The sequence below is a fragment of the Danio aesculapii genome, chromosome 4, assembly GCF_903798145.1.
Source record: "Danio aesculapii chromosome 4, fDanAes4.1, whole genome shotgun sequence".
Taxonomy (NCBI): Eukaryota; Metazoa; Chordata; class Actinopteri; order Cypriniformes; family Danionidae; genus Danio; species Danio aesculapii.
In genome coordinates, this window is record NC_079438.1 from 59,148,784 (window position 1) to 59,171,350 (window position 22,567).

Sequence of the window (22,567 nt, forward strand, 5' to 3'; positions counted from 1 at the left end):
CATTCCTCGTTTATTTAATTAATCCACTTGCATATAATAGTAAATGCATCAGCTCATTGTTGTCTAGTGTTGAATTCTATGTATATATGTGTTTCTGTGTGATTAGGCAGCTCAAGAAAGTGCTTCCATACCCGGTCTAGTGGATCTCAAAAAGTCTGATATAGCTGACAGGAAAATATCAGAAGTTCCACCTGCACCTCAAGTTCCTCAAATCTCTCAAGCTGAACCACAGAGGGAACTCCCAAATGTATGTGTCTTTTACTAGTGTGTTGTTTGTAAATGGATGTCTTCATATTTACAATCACTCCACATGCCTGTGTGTTAATCTGTATTTGTACATAACAATGTAAGGGGTTTGAAGTCCTAAGGTTAAATTTTTAGATCAGGGGTCACCAAACTTGTTCCTGGAGGGCCGGTGCCCTACAGATTTTAGCTCCAACTCTAATCAAACACACCTGAACAAGCTAATCAAGGTCTTACTAGGTATACTTGAAACATCCATGCAGGTGTGTTAAGGTAAGTTGTAGCTAAACTCTGCAGGGACACCGGCCCTCCAGGACCGAGATTGGTGACCCCTGCTTTAGATCATGTTTTTGAGTGTTTGTCTGCTTGGTTTAACATTGGCATTACTCTGTGTTGTTCTGTTAACCACAACGGGTCGTTTTATCTTTCAGATTCCAACTTCTCGTGGACTCCATCGACGTCCTGGAAAGGTTTGTTAACATTTCAAAACCATGACCTAACAGAGAATTTTGCAGAAATGAAATGTCTATTTGCACAACATGAGCCAAGTTTTTTGAATTTCATTCATGTTTTAAATATGTTGGTAAAGTGCATTAGATGCAACCTGTTGTACCAGTCTAACATTAGAACAGAGCCTCTGATTTGGACGCTCCATAAGGTCTTGCATGATTAAAATTGTTTGTTTTTTTTACTCACCAGATTGTGATATATGAGCACCATCAGTTCAACGGGCAGTCCTTTGAGTTCTACAGGGACCAGCCTGATGCTACACACATGCATCTGTCCACTGTCATATCCATTAAAGTGGTTAGAGGATGGTAAGCAGCATATGTGGAGATTATATTCTCAATTCATGATCATGTGCATTTCGGTAGATTTGATTGAACTGCATTTTGGCCTGTTGTAGCTGGATATTGTATGAGAAACCAGGATTTGAGGGACGATCTATTCCTCTGGAAGAGGAAGGCGTTATTGAACTGCCCAATCAATGGGCAGAAGAAGGGGAAGAAGTCTCTGCCCCTGTGGTAATTGGCTCGATTCGACTGGCTGTCAGAGTAAGTGAACGGATTTTAAATATTTAAAGGCTGGGACACACCAAGCCAATGGTCGGCCATAGTTTAATCTGCCATACTAGTTTTAATGGTGTTTTCCGGTCATCACCTCTCCTCACGTTTATATTTGCAGATTTGGGGGCCAACTGAGGTGAACAATTATTTAAGAAATCGATTCTGCATAACAGCAGGTGGTGCTCTCAGATAGTTTTAACAGCAGACAGTGCTCTAGGCTTATTTCTTTGTCATACACTCAAAGGATCATGAGGAAGAGTTCTTCGGCATAAAGACCTAAGTTACTGCTGTTATCATACAGCGCCATCTGTTGGTAAATCTGAGCTTAGAATTAATTAAAGAGAGAATAGCGATGCATTTTGGAAATCTTAAATTAATATAGATTGATTAATTTGTCAAACAATTGTAAAAGAACACAGTCTGTTTATATCACCACTAGTTTTTTTACTTCGTCTTGGTGAATTCTCGACTTAAGGGCTTAGACACACTAAGACGACGGTAGGCCATTGGGTGTCGTTGGTCCGACTAGTGTGTTTGGTATGTCCACACATCGGCTCTCATCAGGTTAATGTTGAAGCTGGTGTTTTGGGGCCAATTCAGCACGTAGAATCAGCGTCAGAGTGTCGGCTGACGAGAGCACTCTGATATTTACACAAGTGAATCCCTCTGTGGCGAGTGACAAAATCAGTCGGCTTTTATCCATTTGGTGTGCTCACGAGTAGCTTTTTGGTCTAGAATGCGATCCAACGCGAGGCGACAAAACAAAGGTGGGTTTCGTTAGTGTTAGTTGTTTGGCATCAACTTAGTGTGTCCTGGGCTTAAGAGGCTGTATGTACAATCCAAAAACCCTTGTTATTAGTGCCACCACTGGCTGATAAGTGTACTGCAGCAAGTTACTTCTTGTGCTGCATGCTTTCATAGGAAGTCAAGGAAGGTCTAGTTTTACCTATATATATATATTTTATTACTTTTGTTTTTGGCAGGAGCATTTGATGCACAGAATGTTGTAAAAATAGCATTCAGATTTTTGCTCTGTTATTTAGGACTACGCTACTCCCCGGATAGAGCTGTTCACGGAGCCCGCTGGCCGGGGCCACAGCTCTGAGTTTGTGGATCATGCAGAAGAAGTGAGCAGCTTCGGCCGTCCTCAGAGCACCGGATCTATCAAAGTCCACAGTGGTCTGTAAGTTAACAAACACACCCTGCTCAGACCTTGAGCACTTACTGTTGGGTGTGTGTGTGTGTGTGTGTGTGTGTGTGTGTGTGTGTGTGTGTGTGTGAAGGTCAAACCAAAGCTCTTGATTGAAGAATTAGAGAAATCTGTGTTATGATTCATTCTTTTGAATAACCAACAGATTGTGTTGCTTTAGTTAAAAATACTTTCGGTAAGATTTGCGAGGCTAGCAGCACTCCGATTGTGTTCCTAAAACGTAAATGCTCACTTTTCTGTACAGCTGTGGGTGTTTTGAGAGTGCCAGTGTTGTGAAGGTCGCTTTGAAAACAAACCCGAGATTCCTGATGATTCATGTGTGTGTTATGCATTATGAGTGTGTTTGAGTCAGAGGCTTCACTTACTCTCACACACACACACACACACACACACACACACACACACACACACACACACACACACACACACCACATAAACAGCATCAGAAGCACATAATCCAGGACAAAATCGTAACTCTGATGGCTTCAGCAATGCTGACAGAAAGGACATTAATTGAAATAGAAATAGTATAGAGTTACTAAACTTAAAGTTTGAAAGTTTTATACTGCAAAAAAAAATCTTGCTTAGTTGTCAAAATATCTAAAAAATCTTAAATCAAGAAACATTTTCCAGACAAGCAAAAAATATTCAGTTGTTTTAAGAAATAATGAGTCAAAATTAAGTGAAGTTAGAGCTCTGTGATTTGGCTGTTGATAATTGACAGCTGGTTTTGAGTTTTGTGATTGGCTGCTTGATGATTGACAATTAGTTTTGATCTCTGTGATTGGCTAGTTGATGATTGACAGCTGGTTTTGAGTTTTGTGATTGGCTGCTTGATGATTGACAATTAGTTTTGATCTCTGTGATTGATTAGTTGATGATTGACAGCTGGCTTTGAGCTCTGCGATTGGCTGCTTGATGATTGACAGTTGAATTTGTCTGCTGTGATTGTCAGCTTGATGATTGACAGCTTAAGCTGCGGTCTTTGTGTGTGCGAAATTCTGCCGTGCGGCGCTGTGAAAAGGGGCGGGATTAAACAAGATGATTAAACATTAAAAAAGCGAGCGATTTCTCCATGTTTTAAATTTCTGTCCAGATAGGTGCTGTTTTGATCCTGGATTGGTCTCACGCAGTCAAGTGATGCGATTTCCCAGGTCAGAGTTCACCAAGCTTGAACTTTGCGCCGCAGCGAACTGCGAAACTTAACGCATGACCCTGCGTTTCCGGTCTGACGCATTCACGTGCGTATGAATGGAAGTCTATGGGAGGAAAAGCCCAGTGTGACCGCAGCTTAAATTTGAGCTCTGTGATTGGCTGCTTGATGATTGACAGCTGTTTTGAGCTCTGTGATTGTCAGCTTGATGATTGACAGCTAAATTTGAGCTCTGTGATTGGCTGCTTGATGATTGACAGCTGAATTTGAGCTCTGTGATTGGCATCTTGATGATTGACAGCTGGTTTGAGCTTTGTGATTAGCTGCTTGATGATTGACAGTTCAATTTGAGCTCTCTGATTGGCTGCTTCATGTTTGACAGCTAAATTTAAGCTCTGTGGTTGGCTGCTTCATGTTTGACAGCTAAATTTGAGCTCTGTGATTGGCTGCTTGATGATTGACAGCTGAGTTTGAGTTCTGTGATTGGCATCTTGAGGATTGACGGTTTGTTTTGAGCTCTGTGATTGGCTGCTTGATCGACTGTTGGTGTTGAGCTCTGTGGTTGGCTGCTTAATGATTGGCACCTGGATTTGAGCTCTATAATTGGCTGCTTGATGATTGACAGCTAAATTTGTGTGCTTTGATTGGAAGCTTCATGATTAACAGCTAAAAAAAGCTCTGTGATTGGCTGCTTGATGATTGACAACTGGTTTGAGCTTTGTGATTAGCTGCTTGATGATTGACAGTTCAATTTGAGCTCTCTGATTGGCTGCTTCATGTTTGACAGCTAAATTTAAGCTCTGTGGTTGGCTGCTTCATGTTTGACAGCTAAATTTGAGCTCTGTGATTGGCTGCTTGATGATTGACAGCTGAATTTGAGCTCTGTGATTGGCATCTTGATGATTGACAGCTGGTTTGAGCTTTGTGATTAGCTGCTTAATGATTGACAGTTCAATTTGAGCTCTCTGATTGGCTGCTTCATGTTTGACAGCTAAATTTAAGCTCTGTGGTTGGCTGCTTCATGTTTGACAGCTAAATTTGAGCTCTGTGATTGGCTGCTTGATGATTGACAGCTGAGTTTGAGTTCTGTGATTGGCATCTTGAGGATTGACGGTTTGTTTTGAGCTCTGTGATTGGCTGCTTGATCGACTGTTGGTGTTGAGCTCTGTGGTTGGCTGCTTAATGATTGGCACCTGGATTTGAGCTCTATAATTGGCTGCTTGATGATTGACAGCTAAATTTGTGTGCTTTGATTGGAAGCTTCATGATTAACAGCTAAAAAAAGCTCTGTGATTGGCTGCTTGATGATTGACAACTGGTTTGAGCTTTGTGATTAGCTGCTTGATGATTGACAGTTCAATTTGAGCTCTCTGATTGGCTGCTTCATGTTTGACAGCTAAATTTAAGCTCTGTGGTTGGCTGCTTCATGTTTGACAGCTAAATTTGAGCTCTGTGATTGGCTGCTTGATGATTGACAGCTGAATTTGAGCTCTGTGATTGGCATCTTGATGATTGACAGCTGGTTTGAGCTTTGTGATTAGCTGCTTGATGATTGACAGTTCAATTTGAGCTCTCTGATTGGCTGCTTCATGTTTGACAGCTAAATTTAAGCTCTGTGGTTGGCTGCTTCATGTTTGACAGCTAAATTTGAGCTCTGTGATTGGCTGCTTGATGATTGACAGCTGAGTTTGAGTTCTGTGATTGGCATCTTGAGGATTGACGGTTTGTTTTGAGCTCTGTGATTGGCTGCTTGATCGACTGTTGGTGTTGAGCTCTGTGGTTGGCTGCTTAATGATTGGCACCTGGATTTGAGCTCTATAATTGGCTGCTTGATGATTGACAGCTAAATTTGTGTGCTTTGATTGGAAGCTTCATGATTAACAGCTAAAAAAAGCTCTGTGATTGGCTGCTTGATGATTGACAACTGGTTTGAGCTTTGTGATTAGCTGCTTGATGATTGACAGTTCAATTTGAGCTCTCTGATTGGCTGCTTCATGTTTGACAGCTAAATTTAAGCTCTGTGGTTGGCTGCTTCATGTTTGACAGCTAAATTTGAGCTCTGTGATTGGCTGCTTGATGATTGACAGCTGAATTTGAGCTCTGTGATTGGCATCTTGATGATTGACAGCTGGTTTGAGCTTTGTGATTAGCTGCTTGATGATTGACAGTTCAATTTGAGCTCTCTGATTGGCTGCTTCATGTTTGACAGCTAAATTTAAGCTCTGTGGTTGGCTGCTTCATGTTTGACAGCTAAATTTGAGCTCTGTGATTGGCTGCTTGATGATTGACAGCTGAGTTTGAGTTCTGTGATTGGCATCTTGAGGATTGACGGTTTGTTTTGAGCTCTGTGATTGGCTGCTTGATCGACTGTTGGTGTTGAGCTCTGTGGTTGGCTGCTTAATGATTGGCACCTGGATTTGAGCTCTATAATTGGCTGCTTGATGATTGACAGCTGAATTTGAGCTCTCTGATTGGCTGCTTCATGTTTGACAGCTAAATTTAAGCTCCGTGGTTGGCTGCTTCATGTTTGACAGCTGAATTTGACAGCTACATTTCTCTGTGATTGACTGCTTGATGATTGACTGGATTTGAGCTCTGTGATTGGCCAGATATAGAATGACTGTGTTTTCTGCTCTACAGGTGGCTGGTTTACAGTGATCCGGGTTTCCAGGGTCTGCTGGCGGTTCTGGAGGCTGGAGAATATCCGTTTCCAGAGGATTGGGGCTTCCCAGCTCCAGCTGTGGGCTCGCTGAGGCCTCTGCGCATGGTACACGCTCACAAAAAAAAAAATACATATTTACAAACACACAATTTACATAATATTCATATATGGTTTCCAAATATGGTCAAAGTCCTTCTGCTTGCATTGATGATATAAGTTAGTCTCTCCAGTCTAATAGTGTCCAGTGTGTGATTGTTGTAATTGTCTAGTGTGTAACAGGACAACACATATACTTAATACACAAATACACTTCATTAAAGATGTACAAAAAGATTGCAGGTTAACTGTGTCTGTATATAGTAACTTATATTTGATTGTAGCTTTATCAGATTGTAATGCAGTAATGTGTACCTTTTGTAAAGCTGCTTTGACACAATAATTATTGTAAATCTGCTTTATTTCCAGGGCTGTCTGAAGGTGGAGAAGCCGAACACAGTGAAGGTTTGTTGAATTTTCTTTAATTTCTGCAGTTTCTTTGCCAGATTTACTCTAACTAGACCCTTTATTTTTAATTTCTCTCAGGCTGTTTTGTATGAGAAGTCTGGTTTTAAGGGCCGATGTGTGGAGGTGCAGCGAGACGTGTTTTCCTGCACAGAAACAGACACGAATAATGCAGAAAATCACGGATTAAATGGTGTGGAATCACTGAAGATCCTCGGAGGCCTGTGAGTCCTGAAAAATGCACTGCGAAAACATTATAAATATATAATAATGCTTTAAAACCACATTTAAATATTAAAAAACATGTTGAATTATTTAAATTAAATAAAAGATCATTGTATTAAAATATTCCTTAGAAACCAATACTTATCATGTGTATTAGATCAAGAAGGAAAATGACTTTTGGTATTGAAAATGGTATTTAATCTTGTTTTTTTGGGGGGGAATGAGTCTAAAAACAATCTAGTTTTTCCTTTTAATTACATTTTGCATATAGTAAGATAATATGATTTTTAGATTTGTTTAGTTTAGAAGTATTATTAGAAAATAAAGGCTTTCTATTGGCATTTAATTGTATTCGATTAAGATATTTAGTCTTAATTTTTGGGACAAATATGTGAAAATAAGCATACATTTGAATAAAAATAAATAAATTAGTGTGTTAAAAGAAGAACACGAATATAACAAGCAGAAAATACTTAAGTTTTTAATTTGAATGACTTTTTTTCATGCATTTATTCAGAGACAGATCTTTCTGTTCCTGTTATTAAAGTGCATCTTGATTTAGGAACGGTTAGACATATTGGAAAACAGGACTGAATACTGAATGAGTAAATCATTTTTCTGTGTGGTGTATTGTTGTGTTGTATATCTGAATACTATGATCAGCATGTGTGTAAGTGCATGTGTATTTCTCTGCTGTTTCAGGTGGGTGGGATACGAGCACGAGGGTTTCGACGGACAGCAGTTCATTCTGGAGGAAGGAGAATATTTAGACTGGAGCGACTGGTGCGGGACGAGCCAGAAACTGCTCTCGCTGCGGCCGCTGCTCATGGTGAGGCTTCAACTAGATTTCACTTATTTTCAAGTCAAGTCAAGAACGGTGTATAATACAGTAACATTTTAGTTTGTTTAAAATCTAAAGAAATATCTATATAAATCCATTATTTACTGCAGAAACCTCAACAAGATTTTACTTTTGCTTCGTTTTCTAGTTAAAATCATTAACGGGATGTAGAAAGGTAACATTTTAATGAGGTTAAAATCTAAAAAAAAATGTTTTAATCTATAAAGTAAATAAATAATTTACTACAGAAACCTCAATGAGATTTCAATTATTTCATTTTCAAGTCAAGTTCATTAACGGTATATAGGAAAGCACATTTTAATGAGGTTAAAATCTAAAAAAATGAATTATCTATAAAAAAAAATCCATTATTTACTACAGAAAACCCACTGAGAAATGCTTTATATTATTTGTCATTTAATTTTCAAGTCAAGTTCATGAACGATATATACCAAAGTAACATTTTAATGAGGTTAAAATCTAAAAAAAAAATGTTTTAATGTATAAAAACAATCCATTATTTAATACAGAATTTAATAATGAGTATATTAATGAACGATATATAGCAAAGTAACATTTTAATTAGGTTAAAATAAAATAAAAATGTTTTAATCTATAAAATAAATCCATTATTTAATACAGAATTTAATAATGAGTATATTAATGAACGATATATAGCAAAGTAACATTTTAATTAGGTTAAAATAAAATAAAAATGTTTTAATCTATAAAATAAATCCATTATTTAATACAGAATTTAATGAGTATATTAACTTTGCTATATATCATTGATTAATATACTCATTATTAGATGATTAGATAAAGTTGAATCTGATCTAATCATCTAATAATGAGTATATTAATGAACGATATATAACAAAGTAACATTTTAATTAAGTTAACGTCTAAATAATTGCATCACATTATTTTCTTTTCAAACTAAAAGGAAAACAGCAACAAATTTCTAGTTACTTAATTTTTTTAATAGTAAGCAATCAAGTAGGCGATGAACGGTGTATAACAGTTTAATTAGGTTGAAATCTGAAAAATATATAGTTTAATTTATAATAAAATCCATAATTTTTATAAACTAAAAGAAAAACAGCAACAAGTTAATATTTTGTTACTTTACTTAATAGAAAGCAAGCAAGTAAGTAATGTGCATTTATATAGCCCATTTATTGTGTTTTACTATAATGCATTTTCTCTACAGGCCAGTAGATCAAATTACATTTACTAATATTTTAATCTTAAATGTCGTCATCACTTTTTTATTTGATTTTCACAAACACACAACAAAAATATGTAATAAATAATGCAGATAAATAAAAGACTATCAGTAATTTAACCACATTGACTTATTAAGTAGTGACATAATGCTGGTGAAGAAGTAATGAACATTACCACCAGAGTGTTTTTCTATAGGAGTGATTAATCCTGCAGAAAAAGCTCTGGATAATTGGTGTATTTTGGCACATTTCTGATCTCCAGTAAACACAGTACAGCCGAACACGTTACGCAACATCCATCATTGCATACCTGCAGCGTTTACGAGCTCTGGACGAACAATACCAGGAAATACCAGCAGCCGATCTGCGCCAAACGCCTCGCCAGCAGCTTTCTAATTCAACATAAAACGGTTTGTTTTGCAGGATTCCTCTCCTCCTCGTGTGAAGATGTTTAGTGAGCTGGATTTCTCAGAGCGTGGCGTCAGTATCGACCTCCTGGAGCCGCTGGAAAACTTCGCTAACACACACTACGGCACTCAGACCCGCTCCATCGAGGTCCTGGCCGGAGTGTGAGTCTCTTTAAGTCATTATATATTCAGTAAAGCTCATCATGTACAACATAATCGTTCTTAACGGCTGATTTCATGGTTAAAAAATTACACTTCCCATGATGCAATGCTGAAAATTGACTAATCAGGAATCTGGAGTTAGTTAAGAGTGTTTACAGATATCTGTAGCTCCGCCCACTCCTATGATGTCACAAATAAGTGTTGATATGCTAATGAAAAATATGTTAATTAGTGCTATGCAATGTTTAAGTGCTATTAAAATAAAAGTTTATATTTTATAATATGTGTACTGTTTGTTACTGTATGTATATATAATTAAAGAAATGTATGCATATATTTGACACAAAAATATTTATATTAATATATAAATATGAATATACTATATAATATAAATGATATGTATAATTATATATTTAAATGTGTTTGTTTTGTATATTTTGACATGCACATATATTAACACGTATATTAATACAAACTTTCATTTTGGACGTGATTATTGCCAATACATTTTTGCACAGTACTAATTAAATTTGTAAACATTCATATTTTGTAGTGAATTAGCTGAAAAACACTGCTACTATAGACATAATCAACAAACTTACAAGAATCGTTTTATATTTCTCTATAATTAGGTTACTCTGGATGTAAACATAAAGATTTAGAGGTTGCTAAATAATCATATATGCTTTTGTTGAGTTATCTGTTCACATTAATTCAGTTTATTTTTAGAATGATCCTTTAACAGTAGACTGAAAAACTACATTACCCATGATGCAGTGCAGAACATCCACCAATCAGAGTTAGACTGAACAAATGGCACCAAATAACATACTTAGCTCCGCCCACTGACAAAAAGCCCTCATTATAGTTTGTTTTGGAAACTACATTACCCATGATGCAGTGCAGAATATCCACCAATCAGAGTTAGACTGAACAAATGGCACCAAATAACATACTTAGCTCCGCCCACTCACACAAAGCACTCATTATAGGTTGTTTTGGAAACTACATTACCCATGATGCAGTGCAGAACATCCACCAATCAGAGTTAGACTGAACAAATGGCACCAAATAACATACTTAGCTCCGCCCACTCACACAAAGCACTCATTATAGTTTGTTTTGGAAACTACATTACCCATGATGCAGTGCAGAATATCCACCAATCAGAGTTAGACTGAACAAATGGCACCAAATAACATACTTAGCTCCGCCCACTGACAAAAAGCCCTCATTATAGTTTGTTTTGGAAACTAATTACCCATGATGCAGTGCAGAACATCCACCAATCAGACTTAGACTGAACAAATGGCACCAAATAGCATACTTAGCTCCGCCCACTCACACAAAGCACTCATTATAGTTTGTTTTGGAAACTACATTACCCATGATGCAGTGCAGAAAGTTCCCCAGTCAGAGTTAGAGTAAACAAATGGTGCCAAATAACATACTTAGCCCCGCCCACTCACACACAGCACTCATTATAGGTTGTTTTGGAAACTACATTACCCATGATGCAGTGCTGAACATCCACCAATCAGAGTTAGAGTGAGCAAACGGCGCCAAATAACATACTTAGCTCCGCCTACTCACACAAAACACTTATTATAGGTTGTTCTGGAAACTACAATCCCCATGATGCAGTGCAGAACATTCACCAATCAGAGTTAGACTGAACAAATGGCACCAAATAACATACTTAGCTCCGCCCACTCACAAACAGCACTCATTATAGATCGTTCTGGAAACTAATTACCCATGATACAGTGCTGAACATCCACCAATCAGAGTTAGAGTGAGCAAACGGCGCCAAATAACATACTTAGCTCCGCCTACTCACACAAAGCACTCATTATAGATTGTTTTGGAAACTACATTACCCATGACGCTGTGCAGAAAATCCACCAATCAGAGTTAGACTGAACAAATGGCACCAAAAGACATACTTTGCTCCACCCACTCACACAAAGCACTCATTGTAGATTGTTTTGGAAACTACCCATAATGCAGTGCAGAAAGTCCACCAATCAGAGTTAGAGTGAGCAAACGGCGCCAAATAACATACTTAGCTCCGCCCACTCACACACAGCACTCATTATAGATTGTTTTGGAAACTACCCATAATGCAGTGCAGAAAGTCCACCAATCAGAGTTAGAGTAAACAAACGGCGCCAATAAACATACTTAGCTCCGCCCACTCACACACAGCACTCATTATAGATGTTTCTGGAGTCCCAGTGGGCAGCAGGCGTGTGCACTTTAACCAGTTGTTGCAGTTTATATTTCCTCAGAATCACACCTGTTCAGGTAAACGTGAGTGGATTCCTGACAGTAGCTGATCATGTGACACAGGCGCCCACACACACACACACACACACACACACAAGCCTCGGGCATCAGGTTGTTCAGAAGAAAAATACTGAACAAAAGAACAGCGTGTATGCAAATAAATAATTATAATGTCAAAAACATTTCGAAAAGAGAGAGAAAGAGAGAAGATGTGCTGCTCTCACAAAACACACTGCGCACTGCAGTCAATGTGTGTGTGTGTGTGTGTGTGTGTGTGTGTGTGTGTGTGTGCACTTCTCAAACCAAAAACAGGCCTGTATATGTTTTGACATAGAAAGGCGGAGCCCTTCACACACACAAACACACGCACACACACACACATACACACACACATACACGCACACACACACACACACTTTCTTTCGCAAGACAGACACATAATTATTACGCTTATTTCACTATATATTAAAAGGTAGTTGTTGTATATGTGTGTATTTGTTTCTTTGTGTGTGTGTGTGTGTGTGTGTGTGTGTGTGTGTGTGTGTGGTGTTTGTGGTGTTTGTGAAGTATCTGTCACTTTTTATTTATATGTGTTTGGATGTGTCTATGCGTCTATGATGTGTTTGTGACTCCTGACTCCTCATTCAGATATAAACGTGTGTGTGTGTGTGTGTGTGTGTGTGTAGTTGGCTGGCGTTCGAGGCTCCAGGTTTCTCGGGTCAGCAGTATGTGCTGGAGAAGGGTCTGTACGGAGCGCCGGAGGACTGGGGTGCATCAGACAGCCGCATCTGCTCTGTGATCCCAGTGATGGTGGTGAGAGTCACACACACGCACACACACTTGTTTATATCAAAATGGGGACGTCCTCTAGCTTGAAAACAAGTACACTCTCTCACACACACACAAACTCTTTCTCTCGCCCAGACACACACATACACACTCTCACAGCTGCCTACACACACACACACACACACACACACACTCACACACAAATACACGGTCTCATATACACAAACACACACATAAACACACATACATACACTCTTTCAGTCTCACACACACACCCACACACACTCACACATACACAAACACATATACACACTCTCTCTAACACACACACACTCTCACACAAACACATACATACACTCTCTCTTACAGACACACATACACACACCTCTTGAGGCTGAAGTTGGCTGTATAAGTGGACTATACTGACTCCAGATCAGCTCTAATGTGTCTCTCTGCTGTTTCAGGAGCATGTGGAGAGCTGCTGCCACTTCCAGGTGTGTGTGTGGAGCTTTAGCACTCTTATTCCTTCAGTCGCTGTCAATAATACAGAGAAGATTAATTGTGGTTTCTGTTGTGTGTGTGTGTGTGTGTGTGTGTGTATCAGATGGAGCTGTTCTCTGAGTGTGATTGCAGAGGAGCGTCTGTGCTGCTGGAGGACTCATTACCCATAATGCCCCAGGGCTTCAGTGCGCGCTCCTGCAGGGTCCTGTCTGGCAGGTCTGATGTGGGATTTATCTGTGTGTGTGTGTGTGTGTGTGTGTGTGTGTGTGTGTGTGTGTGTGTGTGTGTGTGTGTGTGTGTGTGTGTGTGTGTGTGTGTGTGTGTGTGCGTGCGTGCGTGTGTGCGTGTGTGTGCGTGTGTGTGTGTGTGTGTGTGTGTGTTTGTTTGTATGTGTATTCGTGCAAATGTATGTGTTGGGAGTTTGTCCATGAGTGACTGTGTTTATATATATATATATGTGTGTGTGTGTGTGTGTGTGTGTGTGTGTGTGTGTGTGTGTGTGTGTGTGTGTGTGTGAATAAATGTGTATATTTGTGTGTGTGTGTGTGTGTGTGCACGTGTACGTGTGTATGTCTGTGTATGTGTACACATTTATATGTGTGTGTGTATATGTTTGTGTGTGTGTGTGTATATAAATGTGTATATTTGTGTGTGAGTGTGTGTACGTGTGTATGTTTGTGTCTGCGTGTATATAAATGTGTATATTTGTGTGTGTGTGTGCACGTGTATATGTGTGTGTGTATGTTTGTGTGTGTGTGCGTGTATATAAATGTGTATATTTGTGTGTGTGTGTGTGTGTGTGTAGACGTTTGTATGTCTGTGTCTGTGTATGTGTGTGTGTGTGTGTGTGTGTGTGTGTGTGTGTGTGTGTGTTCGTGTGTGCGTGTATATAAATGTGTATATTTGTGTGTGTGTGTGTGTGTGTGTACGTGTGCATGTCTGTGTATGCGTGCACGTGTATATATGTGTGTGTGTGTATGTTTGTGTGGTGTGTGTGTGTGTGTGTTAGTGTGCGTGTATATAAATGTGTATATTTGTGTGTGTGTGCACGTGGACGTGTGTGTGTGCACGTGTATATATATGTGTGTGTGTGTGTGTGTGTGTGTGTGTGTGTACGTATATATAAATGTGTGTGTGTGTGTGTGTGTGCATGTGTACGTATGTATGTCTGTATATGTGTGCACATGTATATGTATGTGTGTGTATGTTTGTGTGTGTGTGTGTATATAAATGTGTGTGTGTGTGTGTGTGTGTGTGTGTGTGTGTGTGTGTGTGTGTGTGTGTGTATGTCTGTGTATGTGTGCACGTGTATATATATGTGTGTTTGTCAACAGGTGGGTGTCATATCCAGATGTTCTTATGTGTGTGTGTGTGTGTCTCAGCTGGCAGGTGTTTGCTGCTCAGAGTTTCTCAGGCGTTCAGTGTGTTCTGGATGAAGGTGTGTATCCGGATCTGAGGACGATGGGCTTCACGCAGCTCAACACAGCAGTGCAGTCTGTACAGCCAACCGGACACGTGAGAGACGTTCACATACACACACACACACACACACACACACACACACACACACACACCATCATGAGTACTTCAGCTGTAATCCTGAACAATCATCTTGATGTGTGTGTGTGTGTGTGTGTGCGTGTGTGTGTGTGTGTGTGTGTGTGTGCAGGAGTTTTCAGTGCCCTCAGTGGCTCTGTTCGAGCGCTGTGGACTCAGAGGCCGCCGGACGCTCCTGAAGTGCAGCTCCGTCAATCTGCAGCTCACCGACAGCTGCACCAGGGTCTGCTCTGTACTGGTGGAGGGCGGCATGTGAGAAACACACACACACACACACACACACACAGAAGAACCCCCAAACACAATTGCACAGACACACACATACAAATACAGGCACACATACTCTCGAATACCGACACTTATTCTCACATAGACACACACTCACTCATGGACACACACACACACATTCACACACACAAAGATGCACACACACAAACATGCACACACTCAGACACACAACTACATGCACACAGCAACACTCACATAGATACATAGACTCACATAGACAGACTTCATGCGCACACAAAAACACACACACTCACATGAACATGCACACACACGAACATACACACACACACAAAAAACACAAACACACCTTAAACTGAACTGAGCATATACTTTTGTGTCAGATTTTGCGTGTGCGTGTGTGTGTGTGTGTGTGTGTGTGTGTGTGTGTCCACTTTCTCTGCATTTCTGCACTCATGATCTGTGTTTGCTGGTCACCATGAGCACAGAGACTCCAGTGTTTATGTGCAGTCTGCAGGAAATGTGTCACACACACACACACACACACACACACACACACACACACACACACACACACACACACACACTCTTATACAGGCAGAAAAACCTACTCAGAGTGGAAAGACTTCATCACTGTGGTAAATTCAGCACAGTCGTGTCAAATCTGCTCCCTTTCTCTCCAAACCTGCCGAAATGACAGCGTAAAGAGTGTGTGTTCGTGTGTTAGGCTACTGTACATTTCACAAACAAGCCAAACTCTATGGAAACACTTTCAGATCGCTCACTTTTCTTGGCCCTAAAATACAAGCTGTTCTTTAAAATGGCCAGCTTTTTCCATGGAGGATCATGAGTGTGTATATTTAGCCTGAACTGACCGCAAGGCTCCAGACAGACGTGTGTTAGAGAGAGAACAGGGTGGAGATCTGTCAGATGTGCGTGTTTGAGCGTGTGCGTGTGTTTACCTGTGTGTGTGTTGGACAGGTGGGTTCTGTATGAGGCCAACAACTTCAGAGGGTCCCAGATCCTGCTGAAGCCCGGCGCCATTCCTGATTGGCACAAATTCTCCTCTTGGCAGCGAATTGGATCACTCCGACCACTTATACAGGTGAGAGGCTCCGCCCACTTCATATCCTGTACAGCGTCACATACTATGGGGGTGTGGCTATTAAATAATCTCTAGTCTAACCTTCTGCTAGTTATATAAAAAGCTCCACCCACTGCAGATCATGTAGTAAAAGTCAAGTGTGTAGGGGGCGGAGCTATCAAAGCCAACCGGCTGAAGCTCCACCCACTGCAGATCCTGTAGTAAGTGTCAAGTGTATAGGGGACGGGGCTATCAAAATGCCTACATACTAAAAGGCCCCACCCACTGGAGATCCTGTAATAAGTCAAGTGCATAGGGGCGGAGCTTATAAAATGCCAGAATAAGAGGCTCCGCCCACTGCAGATTCTTTAGTGAAAGTCAAGTGTGTAGGGGGCGGGGCCATCAAAATGCCAGGATAAGAGGCTCCACCTACTGCAGATTCTGTAGTGAATGTTAAGTTTGTAGGGGGCGGGGCTATCAAAATGTCTTCATACTGAAAGGCTCCACCTACTGGAGATCCTGTAGTGAATGTCAAGTGCATAGGGGGTGGGGCTATTAAAATGCCTACATATAGGGAGGCTCCACCCACTGGAGATCCTGTAATAAGTCAAGTGCGTAGGGGCGGAGCTTATAAAATGCCAGAATAGGCGACTCCGCCCACTGTAGATTCTGTAGTGAAAGTAATGTGTTTAGGGGCGAGGCTATCAAAATGCCAGAATAAGAGGCTCCACCTACTGCACATTCTGTAGTTGTGTTAAGATCGTAGGGGTCGTGGATATCAAAAGGCCTACATAATAAGAGGCTCCACCCACTGCAGGTCCTGTTGTAAATGACACGTGTAGGGGTGGGGCTATTAAAATGCCTACATACTAAGAGGCTACACCGACTGCAGATCCTACAGTAAAGACAGGTGTGTAGGGGGCGGGGCTATCAAAATGTACACTTACTTAGAGGCTCCACCCACTGCAGATTCTGTAGTGAAAGTCAAGTGTATAGGGGACAGGGCTATCTAAATGCCCACAGACTAAGAGGCTCCGCTCACTGCAGATTCTATAGTAAAAGGCAAGTGCATAGGGGGTGGGGCTATCAAAATGCCAGAATAAAAGGCTCCACCCACTGCAGATCCTGTAGTAAAAGTCAATTGCATTGGGGTGGGGCTATATAAGGGGCTCCACCCACAGCAGATCCTGTAGTAAAAGTCAGGTGAGTAGGGGGCGGGGCTATCAAAATACTAGAAGGTTCCACCCACTGCAGATCCTGTAGGGAAAGATGGTATGTAAGGGGCGGGGCTATTAAAATGTCTCAATAAGAGGCTCCACCCACTGCAGATCCTGTCAAGTGTGTATGGGGCAGGGCTTTATAAGTGGCTCCACCCACTGCAGACCCTATAGTGAAAGTCATGTGCTATGGGGGCGTGTTTATCAAATAATCTCCAGTCCATGAGACTCCGCCCACTGCATATCCTGTAGCGAATCGAACACAGGGGCGGGGCTTCCTTGTTAAAAGAAGTAATCACATGGTGTTTGATTCATGCAGAAACAAATGTATTTCCGCCTACGAAACAAAGAGTCTGGGCTTCTGATGTCGGTCACCGGCTCACCTGAAGACGTCAAACTGATGCGCATACAGGTGACGGAGGAGGCGGGTGGAGACCACCAGATCTGGACCTATCAGGACGGACACCTGCAGTGCAAGGTAGACAAGCACATCTTTATATTAGTAAATTACAGATCAAATCCATAATGACCCTCATAATCAATTTCACACAACACTTTAATTAATGAGTTATTACGAGGTCTGCTCATGTCATCTGTGTTCTTCTGTGTGTGTGTGTGTGTGTGTGTGTGTGTTTCTCTCTGTCTCTCTGTGTGTTTCTGTGTCTGTCTCTGTTCATGTGTGTCTTTCTCTGTGTGTGTGTGTGTGTGTGCGCGTGTGTGTGTGTGTCTTTCTCTCTGTCTATCTGTGTGTTTCTGTGTCTGTGTCTGTCTCTGTCCATGTGTGTCTTTCTCTCTCTGTGCGTGTGCGTGTGTGTGTGTGTGTGTGTGTTTGTATATTTGTGTGTGTTTGTTTGTGTGTCTTTCTCTTTGTGTATGTGTGTCTGTGGGTATTTGCGTTTGGGTGTGTGTGTCTCTGTATATGTGTGTATCTGTATGTTTTGTGTATGTGTGTTTGTGTGTCTGTCTCTGCATATGTCTATGTGTCTGTATGTGTGTGTGTGTGTGTATGCGCGCTTCTGTTTGTGTATCTATATATGTGTCTGTCTCTGTATATTTGTGTGTGTGTGTGTATGTGTGTGCGCTATTGTTTGTGTATCTATATGTGTCTGTCTCTGTATATTTGTGTGTGTGTGTGTGTGTGTGTTTGTGTGTGTGTGTGTGTGTGTGTGTGTCTGTATGTGTGTGTGTGTGTGTGTGTGTGTGTGTGTGTGTGTGTGTGTGTCTGTCTGTATATTCGTGTGTGTATGTGTGTGTGTGTGTGTGTGTGTGTGTGTGTGTGTGTGTGTGTGTGTGTGTGGATCTGCATATGTGTATCTCTGCATATGTGTGTGTGTGTGTGTATGTGCGTTTCTGTACAATTGTGTCTGTATGTGCGTATCTGTTTTTGTATATGTCTATATATATATGTGTGTGTGTGTGTCTATATGTGTGTGTGTTTCTGTGTGTGTATCTATATATTTGTATGTCACTGTATATTTGTGTATGTGTGTGTATATATGCATGTGTGTTACTGCATATGTGTGTGTGTATCTGCATGTGCATCTCTGCATATATATGTGTGTGCGGGTGTGTGTGTGTGTGTGTATCTGTATGTTTTGTGTATGTGTGTGTTTTACTTTGTGTGTTTCTGTACATTTGTATCTGTGTTTGTGTGTGTCTGTCGCTGTATATATGTGTTTGTGTGTGTCTTTCTGTTTGTGTACCTATATTTGTGTGTGTGTGTGTTTTACTTTGTGTGTTTCTGTACATTTGTGTCTGAATGTGTGTGTCTTTCTGTTTGTGTATCTATATATGTGTATGTCTGTATATTTGTGTGTGTGTGTGTGTGTGTGTGTCTGTCTATGTGTATCTGAATGTTTTGTGTATGTGTGTTGTACTTTGTGTGTGTTTCTGTACATTTGTGTCTGTGTTTGTGTGTGTCTGTCGCTGTATATGTCTATGTGTGTGTGTGTTTGTGTGTGTGTATGTGTGTGTGTGTTTGTGTGTGTGTATGTGTGTGTGTGTTTGTGTGTGTGTGTGTCTGTCTATGTGTGTATGTGTGTTTTACTTTGTGTGTGTTTCTGTACATTTGTGTTTGTGTGTCTGTCGCTGTATATGTGTGTGTGTTTGTGTGTGTCTTTCTGTTTGTGTATCTATATATGTGTATGTCTCTGTATATTTGTGTGTGTGTGTGTGTGTGTGTGTGTGTGTGTGTGTGTGTGTGTGTGTGTGTATATGCATGTGTGTATCTCTGCATATTTGTGCATTTGTCTGCATATATGTGATGTGTGTGTTCCTCTTAATATATATATATATATATATATAAATATGTGTGTGTGTGCATGTGTGTGTGTGTGTTTGTGTGTCAGTGTGTGCCCGAGTGTGTTGTGGACTCGGCCTCTGCTGTTCTTCTGTCTGGATGTCGAGTGGTTTTGTCTTCAGAAGTCTCTCGCTCTCAGCAGCAGCTCTGGAACATCACGAGCGACGGCTTCATCCGCAACAGCAGCTCACCTCAGCTCGTGCTGGAGGTCAAAGGTCAGAGCGATTCACTGACAGATGCATTGAAACCCTCTGAAATACACACACCCCGTAATAAATATCTGTAAATGAGCAGTCTTTTCCATATTTGTTTGTGCTTCTGAATTGCATTATGGGATCTTGATCTTTCTTCCAACAACTTTAAAACCTTAAGGGAATTTTATTGACGTGTAATAGTGTGCAGTGCTGTATTATCTGGGTTGGTGTTGTATATTACACTACACTTCTTTTACAGACTCATTTCTCTAGATATTATTTCTTATACATTATATTAGCTCAAATATGTCAATAAAGTCACTTTGTTAAACTGTAGAGTTGAATTTTCAACATCAAAAGTGGACAGAGAGCAGAGATCAACATCCCATAATGCAATTCACTACCACTAATAAACCCAAAACACTCATCACTGGGTATTTCTTACAGTGTATATATGCTTTTCACACATAGACTCTCATAATGAGAGCTGTAAACATCTTTGTTTTTCAGAGCTGGTTTAGTCAGCTTTGAGCATTTAACCCGCAGCATTCCTTTATTCCTTGAGTCTTGTAGAAACGGCGTAATTTATGACATGGACTGCTTCCTTAAATGCCTGCTGGAGTCTGCGGGAAATCATTACTGTTAATATAGTTGTCATAAACGCAGATGATTTACACTGCAGTCTGGAGTGTGTGTTTGTGTGTGTGTTTAGCTGGCAGCTGAAGGTGATTGCGCAAATGCAGAGAAACAGATGAGTGTGTGGCGCCACCTGCTGACAGACTAACACACGCACACACACACTATGTGCACTAATTAGCTATACTTTGCTTAAGAAATAATAAAACAAATACAGCTTTTTTAAATTAAATTAATTAATAAAGCATTATTAAAAATGATTAATTATTCTAAAAAATGATCATTATTTTTGCGTAAGATTTATGTAATTTTTGCACAAAAAGCTGCATGACATTTTTATTAATAATATTTTTAATGATTATTAATAATATAACACATAATTAAATTTATAATTAACCACAGTAACTAATTTTTGTACCAAAAATACTTTAATTATATAAATAATAGGTCATTAACTTGATACTAAAAGATTGGATTTTATATGCAAAATTGTCCTTATAAAAATAGCTATAATAAAATAATAATAATAATAATAATAATAATAATAATAATGGTACTATATTATATAATATAATACAAAAATATAAAAAATTATAAGTAAATACATACAATTAAATAATTAATAATTAAACCAATATTTAAATCCTATAAAGGTGATATTATTATTATTATTATTATTATTATTATTATTAATATTAATTATTAATATTGAGAGTAATTATAAAATTCATATCAATAAAGTTCATTACCAGAAAAAGCATGGTTTACTTTATCATTTATTTAATACTTTATTTTTGTGCATAATTGTCATGAAAATAATGTCCCGATGCAAAATAAATAATAATAATAAAATAAAGTTGGTCATAAAACGGGAGGTTTTAACAATGTTGTAAAATATACCTTTATTTGACGTTTTAATAAAAATAACACACTAAGTAATGCATAAAATAAGTCAAACGGCTATAATTAAATGTATCTAGAATATGCACATAAAAATGTCCTCTTGTTCTTTCCGTAGGAGGTCAACAATTCGACAAAAAACAGATTATTATTAATGAATTCCACCCAAACAAACCGAGTCAGAGATGGTCTGTGGAGATCCTGTGAGCAGATTCACTTCATGCAGCTCCGTCAGGGGACCCACTGCTCTGTGACAGAGCTGCACCAGGGGGACCAGTGTCCTGTGGGGCAGCTGCACCAGAGGGACCACCATCTGCATCTTATTATGGAAACCTCATTCCCAGGAGAACCAGTGGATTCAGTATGATCACAGTTAGCTGGACATGGTGTTATTTTTATATATGAACTATCTATATCCAAGCTGCCTCTCGAAAGCACATATATGAACAGTGCTGCATGTAAATTGTTTTAATGTACTTGTATGGATGCCTGTATAAAACACAGCCTGCGTGTTTATATGTAAATGTTTGCTTTGTTAATTAACTGCAGCTTCATTCTGATCATTGAAACGTGTGATTGCGTCTGATTGGTCCGTGGGGTTTCGGTGTCTGCTGATTGGCTGTCTGGGGATTCAGATGTTCTGTGTCCGGTGAAATGAGTCCACCGGTCGCATGTTTTTTTCTCAAACGAAACGCAGCTCAGAGTCTGAACAAACACTCTGTAAATGTCACAAGTAAACACTCTTCCAGGAACGCTAATACGTTTGTTCAGAGTGATCCGGTCTTTAACAATGCTCTCAAAACATTAGCACAAGTACATTGTTCATCGGGTGTTTTTTAAAAACGTTTTAGTTGCTGTTAAATGCTTGATTCTGATTGGATCATGAACATTCGAAAATGTGCCGTTATTTTCTAAAGTAGTTCCGGCAGGTTTTAGAGTGCATTACAGCTCCATATCACTACGCTGAAGCAGTTGAGTGTATTTTTGTTTTAATTTATTTTGGCAGAGTATTTAGATATTTTTTAACTAAAAATGAACATTCGAAGGTGCGCTGATATTTTCTAAAGTAGTTTCGGCAAGTTTGGGAGCATATTACAACTTTGTATCACTACGCTTAAGCAGTTGAATTATATTTTTATTTTTGTTTTAATTTAT

General features: G+C 39.7%; 1 protein-coding gene across 1 annotated transcript in view; it reads left to right on the forward strand.

The window, feature by feature from the left end:
- The window catches only part of crybg1b (crystallin beta-gamma domain containing 1b), a 43,382-nt gene extending 21,407 nt beyond the window's left edge, over positions 1–21,975 (forward strand). Inside the window, exons 6-24 of the mRNA XM_056456275.1 lie at positions 107–247; positions 675–713; positions 943–1,061; positions 1,151–1,298; positions 2,354–2,493; positions 6,314–6,440; positions 6,801–6,836; positions 6,918–7,060; positions 7,764–7,890; positions 9,555–9,700; positions 12,676–12,802; positions 13,243–13,272; positions 13,383–13,495; positions 14,662–14,794; positions 14,949–15,088; positions 16,064–16,187; positions 17,703–17,861; positions 19,732–19,897; positions 21,531–21,975. Coding sequence (XP_056312250.1) covers positions 107–247; positions 675–713; positions 943–1,061; positions 1,151–1,298; positions 2,354–2,493; positions 6,314–6,440; positions 6,801–6,836; positions 6,918–7,060; positions 7,764–7,890; positions 9,555–9,700; positions 12,676–12,802; positions 13,243–13,272; positions 13,383–13,495; positions 14,662–14,794; positions 14,949–15,088; positions 16,064–16,187; positions 17,703–17,861; positions 19,732–19,897; positions 21,531–21,619 — 2,247 coding nt within the window. The 3' untranslated portion in view covers positions 21,620–21,975. The remainder of the gene's footprint in view (positions 1–106; positions 248–674; positions 714–942; positions 1,062–1,150; positions 1,299–2,353; positions 2,494–6,313; positions 6,441–6,800; positions 6,837–6,917; positions 7,061–7,763; positions 7,891–9,554; positions 9,701–12,675; positions 12,803–13,242; positions 13,273–13,382; positions 13,496–14,661; positions 14,795–14,948; positions 15,089–16,063; positions 16,188–17,702; positions 17,862–19,731; positions 19,898–21,530) is intronic.
- Positions 21,976–22,567: the final 592 nt, after the last annotated feature.